General features: G+C 40.9%; 1 protein-coding gene across 1 annotated transcript in view; it reads left to right on the top strand.

Moving 5' to 3' along the window:
• Window positions 1-655, top strand: part of LOC111865608 (tubulin beta-1 chain) — a 9,004-nt gene extending 8,349 nt beyond the window's left edge. The window contains exon 3 of the mRNA XM_023853784.1: window positions 629-655. Within this exon, the coding sequence (XP_023709552.1) occupies window positions 629-655 (27 nt within the window). The remainder of the gene's footprint in view (window positions 1-628) is intronic.
• The last annotated feature ends 12,338 nt before the right edge of the window (window positions 656-12,993 follow it).

Genomic DNA, 12,993 nt, shown 5'->3' with positions numbered 1-12,993 from the left:
CTAATGATAACCTCAGGTCATGGCTCTGGGTTAGGGAACCCCCGATGTAAATATAATTTCACTCTTCAGTGGTCACAAGCTGGAAATGCGGGAAGCATAGAGCAGATTGGTGTACGAGTATAGCTTCATTTGCTGTCTCGGGTTCTTGGTTGTAAATCAGAATCAATGGAATTCTCTGTGCAAGATCTTTAATTCATTTATCAGACCTTTGTAATGTGTAATGAACCTGGGTTATATTAAAATTCAGTTTTTAAGTACTTCAGTGATTTATTTTTTGAGGTCTGAACCTTTCAGTCAAGTGTCATGGGCAAGCTGTTTAAGATAAAACCACTGAACATAGTTTCAAGAGTAGAACCTGGTTAAAATTCTCATTAACCTTATTACAATTTTAATCCTATTACTTTGAACTTCATAAAAGGTGTGAGGTTTTCACAGTGGCTACTGTTCAGATATGACCTTTTGGGTTGTGACACTGCATTCTTGTAGGCAGATGCCCCACCCCTTGCATTAAAATGTGATACTTCACACTTGACCCCAGAATATGCAGGCACCATTGCCTTAAAAATGTCTGTATTTGACTTTTGTATATACAGATGTAGAAGTTTTATATCTGTTAATACTATTGCAGAAAACAATGGTTATAGGAGAGAAATAGCACTTAGAATAAAATTACAAACATGCCATTAGCAAAACGAAAAATGAGCTACATTTAGATATCCAGGTTGTTATACATGGCATTGCAGTCCTGAAAATACCAAGAAAACTATTTCAAACAAGAAAGTACTGTTAAATTCAAAACTATGTAAATTTATAATATGAGCCTGCCAAAGCTAGTAAGGAGGACAAGCAGGACATATCCCTTTCATTTGTTACAAAGAACACACACATGACATTAAAAACAAAAGATTCAGGATTTGCAAGACAGGCTAAAGAATGCAGCAGCACTGAAATATTGAAGGTACAAGGAAGAATATACCCCCCAAAAAAACAGTTGATAAATAATGTTTTACAGTGTAGAGCCAGTTACCATGCAAATACTGTGAGATGGGTGGATATGCCAGGGATGTTTCTGGGCAATGGCTTGTTAAACACGTTTTTGCTGCAACAGATATGAACGCAACAATGGAAGAGCTGTGTTTTCTGTGACAAGGTTAGTGTTTAGTAATGTATGGGAGTCTGAGGAGAGAGGTCTTGAGCCTGGAGGTAGAGAAGTAATTGTTGGAACTGTTACCAGAAAACTTCTTGTAACAGACAGAATGCTGGACAGTGTCCTCTAGTGAATTGTAGGGCTGTGCCATAGCTGAAGCGCTTAGTCACCGACTTTCCACTGCTGCAGCCTGGGTTCAAACCCGGGTCTGGTGAAGTGGGATTTGTGGTGGACAAAGTGGTGCTGGGGCAGGTTTTCTCCGAGTACTTGGGTTTCCCCTGCCAATCTTCATTCCACCAAATTCTCGATCACCATACTCACCTGGGGCAGGCTACAATAGGCCAATCAGTGGCCACCATGCCAAGTAGACCCAGTTGAACTCCACCCCCCCACTAAGTGAATTTAAAATTTAGTGAACTCTAAGGTGTGGAAATAGTGATAGTGTTGTAGGTATTTGTAGTTATGACCTGTAAGTGGTCAATAAATCCATTCACCAATCCAAACCCCATCTTTATTCACACATACTGCACATGGCAATATGTAAAAGAGAATTCAATCCATGGAGCCAAGTCCTTGAGAGGCCACAGTTGCTCAGCTACTGAAGAATTCCCCAGCGTGTGGAATCCGAAGGTTCATTTCCATGTTCACAAGAACCTTACCCTGGTCCCTATCCTAAGCCAGATTTATCCTGTGAGTGGCACCCCATTCTGTTTTTTGTTTTAATATCCTCACAACTATATTTAGGTCATCCTGGTACCCATTTCCATCAGCTTTTCCACCAAAACCCTATATGCATTGTCCTCCATGGGTGCTACATGCTCTACCCATCCCATACACTTTCACTTGGTAATTATAATTATATCCAGCAAAGAGTACAAGTTATGAAGCTTATGGGGTTGTCTCCAACTTCCCATTATTTGATCCCTCTGGGTCTAAATGTTTGCAGGATATGGTTCTCACCCTGACTGGAGACAGGAAGAAGGAGGTAATAACCTCTTTGAAATCTCCCTTGCTCTGCATGTGGAAGTGATATTCCGATCACACACTAGTTTGTACATCACCCATGTCCACTTTCCACTCTGGTCACAATAGGGATGTAGGAGTAGTAATGTGTTGGAGGCACTGCAGTAACATGGTTATTTGCGCTGTGGGCATGTTGCAAGACGCACAGACAGGTAACATTAATAGAATATGAAAAGAGGTAAAGTTTATACATGTACAATCCTTAGCTATATAACTGACAGCATAAAATGTGGTCATCATTCATACTATGTTACATTTTCAAGCCTTTATAAACGTTCACAAGTCTATTATGCATAACCCTCAGCATTACATTTGCAAGAGTGAGAGAACCATCTCAAAGTGTTTATTGACTTAATTCAGGCATATCCAACGCATCAATTGTGGGACGATTTTTGGTTGATCTCATGGGCCCACAAGGAAGTTATACGCATGCAGTAACAGGAGCAAAAAACAACACAGAACACGATACACAAATATATGTAGGAAGAATGCTCACATAAAAGAGGATTGGCGTAATTCGCGTGTTTGAGTGCAACGTAGGAAGAATCTTGAAAAGTTTTATTATTTAGAATTCATCGTCGTATATGACGAATACATATTTTAGTCATTTTAGAATGAAAACATTATGGCATGCAGTACAATAGTTTAACGTGCATAAGCACACCTGAAGATGGCACATTAGTGCTGAAACATGTAGTGTGGAAGTGAAGAATAAGGTGGATAAATGTATACACTGTAAGACGGTCAGCATAAACCATGGACAAGTTATACGTGAAGAGCATGTAAATTCACTTGTAATATAAAATAAGAAAGATCATAGCTACTATTGAAGATCTTTGATTATCAAGAAACACCATTGTGCAGCGAATAGAAATGATATGTGGAAACATCACTGAACAGTTGTTGAAGGATGTTTCCAGTTGTGTTGCTTTCTCCCTCTAACTGGATGAATCTACAGATATCAGAGACAGTCTAGTTACTAGTTGCTTTTACATCATGTGTTATGTTATTTTTACCAATATTTTTGCTTAAAGCGAGATACGACAATAGGAGGGTGTGGTAGATCACTGGCAGTTTTGACACTAAAAAGTTGATCACAACCTGTTTGAAGTTGGATATGCCTGACTTACCGCATGCTCCCAGGGGCTGTGATGATGTAAATAAGTAATGCTCCATCGAAAGTGCTCTTCTGTCTCATGCAACCCCCTTACCACCTAGCTGATGTCCCCTAAAATTACAGCGCGTTGCAAAGTACGGAAAACGTTTCTTCAGTACAACCCCAGATATTCTTAAAATCTGGCATTTGCAGACAATTTGCCGTTAAACTCCGGTACTTTCAGATAACGAGAAATTGTAGTAAGAACTTATCACCTACTTTCTTTTCCTACATAGAAAACGACGCCTCCAAGAATTCTTCTATTGTTGCATGTATTCTTCGGCACGGCGACGTGTATACGGAGCCGTTACCTAGCAACAAATTTGAGGGATTCAACTATAGATACACAGACTAATGAGTCGGGTTTACGAAGCACGCCGTTGAGATAGGTTCATGTGCTATTGCAAACACACCAAGTTTCATAAAATTTCGTTGAGACGTTCATAATTTGGGAAGGTGATCTCATAAACATACATTTACTTTTTCAAAATAAGGAACATAGACTAGAAACTATATTTTTTTCAGAGACTCGGAATACATAGCATTGAATGACAATGTTTAGCGAACACTGAATTTGAGAGGCTGTGGAAGGAAGCTTCCGTGACTTGGTTTGAAGTATTCTCACGGCATTTGCTTGGTAGGTCTGAAGAAAACCAGGAACAAGCTATTCTTATTTGCGCTTCTTCTTTATACGATTTGCATTTGTTACTTAAAACGTTGCATCGGTTTTCAGTCTCCTCCGCTGTAGAGAAGTTACGTTACTGTATGAGTGTCTTTCTACTCCAGCTTTGAGCGCCGTCACCCTACTGCAAGCCTCGTCCTGGCCGCACGCAAATTTTGTCAGCTATTCTTGTTACCCGCAATTGTCCGTTCCGAGGATTCATGTTTGCTTTCTCCTCCATGTCTAAGAGATGCATATTGATCCTCTGTGGGTTCATGTTCATTATTTCTGCCATTTCATATTTACGCTTCTGTGTCTTAAGCTAGCTGTACGTGTACGTGTGGCACGTGCCACTCCTTGGTGTGAAACTGCTGGCCAGAAGAAAGATAATAGATTCATCTACGAGTTAAATTTTGGGCCCCCTGAGCAAATGGAATTTTCTTAAGAAGTTTCACATGGCTGAGTTTGTGCCGAGACCACCAAAGTAGGTAGCCTACCAAATAATGAACGATTTTATTTTTTCTGAACAAAGAACTGTTTGAGGGTTTCACAGCCGTGAAGATTAATTCTGAGGTATTCTGAGTTATGTCTCCCTGTAGTCTGCTATGTGGGTACCCATCAGACAACACGCATTATAACCCCAAAAATCACTGTATCAACGAACCCTCTGCATATTCGAGGATGCATGCCGTTTCCAGCCTCCGATCGGAGTTATATGGCCAGCCGATATTAGCTTCATTTCATCTAAATGGTGATTGGAGTTCCTCGGTTTGTAATTCCATCTATAACCCAGCGCATGGCTCAGCTTACACCGTAGCGTGTTAATTTCTTTCTGAACATTTCCTCTCTTCCCTGGTCGTAGCCGGAATAGCTCAGTCAGTTTAGCGACGGGCTCCAGACTGGACGACCGAGGCTCGATTCTTGACAGGGGAAAAGATTTTTCCTTTCCCCACAGCGACAACACCCGGCTCTGGGGTCCATCGAGCCTCGTATCCAGTGGGCCCCGGGGCTGTTTTTCCGGACCTAAAGCGGCCTGGGCGTGAAGTTGATCACTCACCTCCCTCTAGTGACGAGATATTTAGGTCTTCACGACAGATGTCCATTATTCTCCAATATGTCCTTTTGCCTCCAGGTTTTCCCTTTGATCTCCTCTAAATCAGTCTGTACCTCTTTCACTAGCCATAAAGTGGGCATTATTACTTTCCTTCTCCTTTATGGCTTACCTCCAAACATTTTCTTTACTGCTCTGCTTTGGTGTACACCGAAAACATCCCAAAGCCACTACTTATTATAGAACATTTTCAAACGGCTTGTTAGATATTGTTACAGCTGTGCCATTGATTATGAATTGGAGACTTTTCCTGCAGGCCTCTTCGGTATAGTCTAAAATTATTATCAGACAACGCGAATCAGGACAACAGGCGCTCCAATCCAATCTACCGAGCACAAAACAGGTTTAGAAATATTGCGAGTTGAGCCAACCTCATTGGCTTTGACTCGTTAATTGCAGCCTTAATGCCACAGCTAATAAGTGTCGAAAATTCCACTTTATAAAAATGCTATACCTGGCAGTTTACGCAGGTTGTTTCATTTTATCTGAATTACATAAGCAAAAATTATTTTGAGCGATTATCTTCCAGCACTTGAAATTCTTAGGGAGTTTCTTTATGTGTCATTTACCTATGGAAGGAGACGAGCGCCGAGTTTATAAAACGGAGGCGTGACACTGTAGGTATTCAAAATGGCGTTTCTAAGGTTAATTAATTTAGGATTAGTCTAGAAACTTCTTCTGACCTCATTAAGGGCCTTGCTAAATCTCCTTGATAGGCTGTCCCTTCGTCGTCCATTCTTTCTGAATATTGAAACAATTTATTTATGTTTGTGGTTCTCTCTTGTAATTAATAAATATTTAATTCTGCTGCGATGTCTTCATTTTTATTTTGCCATTAATATTGTTACGGGGCACGCAGTAGCGTAGTTGGTTGAGGCATTATGCTACAAACCGGAAGGTCGCGGGTTCGAATCACGATGAGGTCATTTGATTTTCTTTTCAATTTAACTAATCCTTCCAGCCGCACTATGGCTCTGAGGTCGACTCAGCCTCTAGCAGGAATGAGTACCAGGAATATTCTTGGGGGTAAAGGGCTGCCAACGCGTAAGGCTGACAACCTTACCGCCATCTGTGAGCCGATTGTCTAGCAAATGTGGGGTCCTCAACTTCTCACAATCTTATGGGCCTTCATGGCCTGTTACAGGGATACCTTTACTTACCTTTTCACTTTACATTTATTATTGTTCATTCTTATTTGTTCTCCTTTCCTTTTTGATGCGTTAGCAAGGAAAAGTTGCAAGACGCGCGTGTTAGCTTCTCCGTGTCAATTCGCGTGTAACAAACAACCCTACAAACACTGAATGAATATCCATGGTACAACCGCACTTCGGCTGTCACTTCTTGCAACCGTTGTTCGCCACTTCTCGTGACCGTTGCCTATCTATCTTTATGTTTATTTATTTGCCCGCTTCGGTAGAACACTTTTGACTCTTCTCAGGGTTGTGCCACGGTAATAACTGGGTCAACTGGGAGACTGCACATTTAAAGCTAGTCCACTGATAGAAATAAAATACTCTATTTCTTCTTAATCACAAATTGTTTATTTCAGAAGCAAACTCTATATCTCTATTAGCAAGTACGGAGTAATGTCCCCTTTTTATTATTATCAAAGATCAATCGAACCAAATAAAGAATGTTAAATTTAGATATACTTGGAGAGTGCAGCTATAAGTCTGCCTCTGGTGAATTTAAGGTGCCAAGTGCTTCTGTCCACTCTATTCTGCGGGAGCGTCACTTCATCACTGTATAGGATTTGAACGGACGGCCTTTCTCCCAGACAAGAATAGTTTCCTAATGGCTGATTTTAACTGCCAATTCATCATACCATCAGTACTAGACAATCACATGACTAAGTTTGAGAATAAATAGATCCAAAGATATTGAATCCGGAACCCTACATGTGAAAGCGCTTATTTCTTAGTTTAGGGTTTAATTACACCCTTCCGAAGACACTTTCATAACAGCTACCCTATTAGCAAAACAACATTTACATGTTCTGCAGACAACAGACATGCCTTTTCATAATGGGCCATGTCCCTTTAGCGGTCACCCAAGCTGCAGGTAACCAAACAAGGCAGTTATTCCTCTCCAAATGCGAAAAGCATGTCATAACTTCTCCCTAATAAATCAGTCACTCTATTGAAATGGCTAACGAGGAACATAGCGTCCATTAAAGAGCATTAAAAGGTTTGGACTGTTACAATGGAATGCGATTTTGGGAAGTTTTACTAAAATTTGTCTGCACTTTCCAGTTCTAGCTGAGATCCGACGAAAGTAAATTAAATTTGATGAAGACCGAAATGCCATTCCTTGAGCCTCCCAACCTCAAGTTGCTAAATGTCTGTCGGAGCGAACAATTTTTGGATCAGAATTGTGGAGAAGATACCTACTACATTTTCCCGAAAATCATTGTGTTTCGAGATAATTAAGTTAAAGTGGCATTATGATTCATGACGTCATTCCTCGACAACCGTTGTAGTGATTTTGATCCAATTTCATACTCAAGCTCCTTGATCATCCGCCCGGTCTATTTTACACTGTTTGTAAGACATAAAAATAGTATTCACGAATTCTAAATATAGAGGCAATAACAGAAATGTTATGCTATAAAACGTATGTCTCCTCACCTGTTTCTTCTTCTTTCTCTTGATCCCGCCCCCTTTTCTTTCTTTCTTTCTTTCTTTCTTTGTACTTATGTGCCGGCTTCGGTAGCCCACTGAGCTCCTATCAGGATCGTGTTACGGCAATAACTGAGGCAACCGAAAACTGCACACTTGAAGTCAGTTATATTTTAATATAATTAATGTTATTGTATCCAATGTTACTAGTACTGCAGTTCAGTGGTGTATATATGTTGGCCATGTACAGGGTGAGGCGTAGAAAGTTCCTTTTTTTGAAAGCGAATAAAAGAAAAATTATTGCTGATAGACAAAATTTATGTTTAGCTAATGAAAGAACATACTTCAAAGTTTTAAATCATGTAGTTTTAAACAAAATATCTTGAAGGTGGTGGCCACCGTTCTCTATGCACTGATGCAACTGTTTTCTGAAGTTCCCCTCTGCACGTTCCAACATGTACACCGGAATTTGGGCTACTTCCTGCCGAATAACATTATTCAGCTGAAGCAGGTTTGTGGGGCGATGTTTAAAAACCTCTGCCGTGAGGTATCCCCATAAAAAATCACAGGGCGTTAGATCAGGTGAGTGCTCTGCCCACGGGATGTCACCTCGAAGCGAGATGAGCCGTCCGGGGAACTTTGCCCTCAAAACTGTCATCGAAGCTCGGGCTGTGTGGGCCGTGGCACCATCCTGTTGGAACCAGACATTTCCTAGATGCATTTCTTCAAGAGTGGTTCGAAAAAGATCTCAAAATCGACTGTCGTACTGCCCCCACATTTTCTGCCGTCGTAACGGTCGGTTGTCATCCTCATGATTTTTTCACCACACTCCCGGTTATCCTAAAGTTCTCTACCCACAAAACAATCGATTTCCGGTCGGGAACCGGACCTCTGGGCTTAATTCCGAAGTGAGTACGGAACGCACGCTGCACCGCTACGTAGGAATAGTTGTTCGAAAAATAGGCTTCGACAGCAAAGGCACGCTGCTCACCCGTCCACCTCATGTTTACTACTGAGGGGTATTAGACAGAAACTTCCGCGACTGCTGCGTTCGCCGAGCCTATCCCCACTTTTCTGCGACCTCCCCCCCCTTCACAATGCGTCTTCACAAAAAGGAAGTTTCTGCGTCCGACTCTGTATTTGCCTGATGATGGCTGTTGGTAGGCGAAACATGTAGCAGAGTCAGAATTAGTACTGACCTTAATGTAGTTCTGTTGTGAGGGATTTAATAAAGAAATTATATATTATAACCCAACAGGATGTATGAAATGAAAATTATAATTAGAATGATCAGGTCAAGGAGAATGAGGTGGACAGGGCATGTAGCACGAATGGGGGGAGAAGAGGAATGCATATAGGATATTGGTGGGAAAGTTAGAAGGAAAGTGACCACTGGGATGACCAAGGCGTAGGTGAGTGGACAATATTAAAATGGAGCTTAGAGAGATAGGATGGTATGGTATGGATTGGATTGATCGGCATCAGGATACTGACCAGTGGAGGGCTGTTGTGAACACGGTATTGAACCTTCGGGCTCCATAAAATGCTGGGAAATTTTTGAGTAGCTGCAGAATTAGCTTCTCCTCAAGAAGGGCTCAGCTCCATAAGTAAGTACGTAAGTAATACCTCAGGGTAATTTCTCTGATCGTGCAGTTGGTTGGGTTAGTAACTCAGATGGCAGAATTTTGAGTTTGTCTCGAGGGTCACATTTAAGGGGAAACACACCTGTCACGCACCATAGAGCAAGCCGTAATGATCCGCTTCGATGATATAAGTTTATATATTATGATTCGAAAGTTTTTTTGGCGTTGAACTCTGCGCTACTGGAGTGCAGAAGCGATACGGAGTAGTGCTATGAAGCTTATAGCGGACGTAAATTTAACGAGCTACAACGATATCAAAATATTTTTACTACATCCGTTGACTTCTAAATGTGAAAGCAAAAATCCGCGACAGGGCTTGTACTCACTACGCATCCCTCCAGGCGTTTCTTCATGACGTCCGATGCGAATACATATCCTGATTTGGACATAAATCCTCAATCCTAAATCGATTATATGTACCCTTATTTATTAAATACAACGAAAATTTTGTCATTCTAAGTACTGTGTTTCAACATCTGCAAGCCGTCAGCTTCAGGATGTGTTTCACCGGAGGGACCCCTCTGGACGTGACATACGTTGAAACTGTTTTCTACTCACATTTCTGGCTCTATATCCCCGAAATGATCTCCAAGTTTCACGAAATATTCATATATTTTTTCTCAAACAAACAATAAAATAGTTCTGTATCCCCAATTTACCTCTTTTAGTTGCAGAAGAACGCTAATCTCAATGATCGAACTAATTTAATTGCTTCAATTATCGCATAAATCGAGCCAAATTATTGAATTCAGAATTAACAAAACTAATTAATTATGCGCCGGTCACGGTAGCCGAGCGGTCTAAGGCATGCACTGTCTTCGCTCGCTCGGAAGCCGGGATCGTGGGTTCGAATCCCACTCAGGGCATGGATGTTTGTGTGCGTTTTTCTGTGTTTGTCTACAGGTAGAGTCCTTGTGACGAGCTGATCAATCGCCCAAGGAGTCCTACCGTATGTGTAAGATCTAGAAAAACCGAAGTGAACGGAGTTCATGGAAGTAGGACTAGGCCCACTGGGGCTGTAGTGCCAAGGAGGAAAAAAATTAATTATGCCCATAATACTATGTGGACATATTACTGACGGCTTGTTAAACGAAAAAGTGATATAATTTGATACAAGGTCATAATGAATATTTTCGCTGACTACAGTAGCAATTTCTTGTAAATGTTGTGCCGGACGGTCTGATTCTCTTCAGTTAAACGAAAAATGTCATTTATAATAACTTCTTTATGAGAATGTCACAAGCTGAAAACGCCTCCCCTCTTAATGTAGCAAGATATTAATACCTAGACAGGCGCAGAGACGTACTAAACGCCATTTGCTAACATAATTAGGCCTGCCGCTAAGATCACTCTAGAACACCTCGACTGAGCCTCCCAGATCTGTGACCGAAGCAGGGGAAAGTCGGTCATTGCCATCAGCACTTGGCAGGCCTGCTTCCAGCTGGCAGGCTGCATCGATCGCTCGATCTGTGTGTGTACCGTTTCAGGAGCCTCCATGAAAGATTTATGTATCAAGGTCGGGGTTCAACAACCTGGAATGGTTGGAATAACCTACTTTTTTTTTATTAATTAATTAAATACTGGGTAACCCAGAACTTAATTACAATTAAAGCTAGTTGGATAACTAACGATTACTTTTTTTAAACCTACGTAAATTAAAACTAAGTCACTTCCACTGAATTACTTAGTACTTTAACATTTAACTAGTTCGAAAGGTTTCTTCCGTTTGAGTCGTCTAATGATATGGTTCACATTGAGAAGTCTGGACGCTTCAATGTTGACACGGTTTTGGAGTCTTTTTTTTATGAGAGGTGGCGGATTTAGCGATATCTGTAACCGTCCCAATCCCAAGGTCACAATGAAGGTCACTGTTACGAACGTACCATGGTGCGTTGACAATACACTTTAGCACTTTGTTCTGATAGTGTTGAATCACTTGAATATTGGATTCACTGGCGCAGCCACAGAGCTGGATACCATAACTCCAAACTGGACGTAGAGTTTGTTTGTGTAATGTAAGTTTATTGTGGAGTGATAGCTCAGAATTGCGTCCAAGCAGTCAATACATTTTTCTGAACTTACTGTTGAGCTCATCACGATTTTTCTCGATATGCTCTTTCCACCGTAACTTGGCGTCTAGAGTTATTCCAAGATGTTTCGCTGTGTTGGCGTATGGAACTTGAGTGCCACTGATGAAGATTGATTGTTGTGCAATCCTCTTGTCTGAAAAAGAAATATATACTGATTTGGGTTAGTTGAGTTTTAATTCGCCATTTTTTGTTCAGAGGGCGACTTTGTTGACAGCTAATTGTAGATTTCTAGTTGAGCTTTCAACAGTCCCTCCTACTGCCATGACTGCTGTATCATCTGCAAACGTGGCTGTAGTACTGTTCGATGTAGTTGGCACATCATTAATATAAAGTAGATATAGGACTGGCCCCAGTATACTTCCCTGTGGGACACCAGCCTTGAGTTGAGCTTTCAACAGTCTCTTCTACTGCCATGACTGCTGTATCAGAAAACGTGGCTATAGTACTGTTCGATGTAGTTGGCACATCATTAATACATAGGACTGGCCCCAGTACACTTCCTGTGGAACACCAGCGTTGATTATCTTCAGTCCTGAGTACGAGTCTTCGTGTTTGACGCGGAAATACCGATTGGTTAAATAAGATTTTAGGAGTTAATAGAAATGATCGGGTAGAATTGATCTCAATTTGTGAAGTAGGCATTTATGCCATACTCTATCAAAAGTTTGTGCAATGTCAAGGAAGACAGCAGAGCACACTCCTTTGTTTTGAAGCGTTTTATCAATTACGTCAGTGATACGATGCACCTGGTCAATTGTCGAATGATTTTTTATTAAGCCAAACTGATGCGTTGGCATTAGGTGTTTCTCTTCAATGATGGGTTTAAGACGTTTAAGCATCAGTTTCTCAAATAGCTTAGACATAATCGGCAGTAATGAAATTGGTCGATATGATTCCGCTTCACTTAGCTTCTTACCAGGTTTCGGGATCATGATTACTTCAGTAGTTTTCCATGCATTTGGAACATGAATTTAGTCGAATGCAAGCATTGATTAACGTGGTCAACTTGGCTAAAGCTTTTCTTTTAATGTTCTTGAGAATTTCACCTGTGATAAGATAAAATCCAGGTGCTTTTTTCTTCGGCAACTTCTTTAGGAGTAACCAGTGGAATCTTGTCCAGATAATCATTCGAGCTGAGAACTGGTGATGTATCCGGTCCAGGATTTGGATGGAATCTTTTTTCAAGATGTTGTGCAAATATATTTGCTTTCTCAAAATTATTACGAGCCCATCTTCCATCCTTTTTTATGGGTGGTACTTGATCTATTAGCCTTTTTAAATCTTTTGTAGCTTTTCAGAATGAGTACTCAGTGCTACGATCTGGAGTGAGTTCTGCGAAGAACTTGTTATTTGATGACTGTTTGATATTTTTGATTTCCTTGTATAATTGTTGGCTGGCTCTATTGAGAAGGGTTTCATCATGCGGATTTCTTGATTGTTGCCGTTTCCTTCCGAGTTTGCGTTTTTCGGCTATTAGGTTTTTGATTTCTTTCTGGAAGTTAAGACATTTTAGTTTTGTTTTGATAACAGGTGTACTGTTGCAT

This window comes from Cryptotermes secundus, unplaced genomic scaffold (assembly GCF_002891405.2).
Source record: "Cryptotermes secundus unplaced genomic scaffold, Csec_1.0 scaffold1706, whole genome shotgun sequence".
Lineage (NCBI taxonomy): Eukaryota > Metazoa > Arthropoda > Insecta > Blattodea > Kalotermitidae > Cryptotermes > Cryptotermes secundus.
The sequence above is the reverse complement of the archived record's forward strand: the minus strand, read 5'-3'. Positions and strand labels throughout refer to the sequence as shown.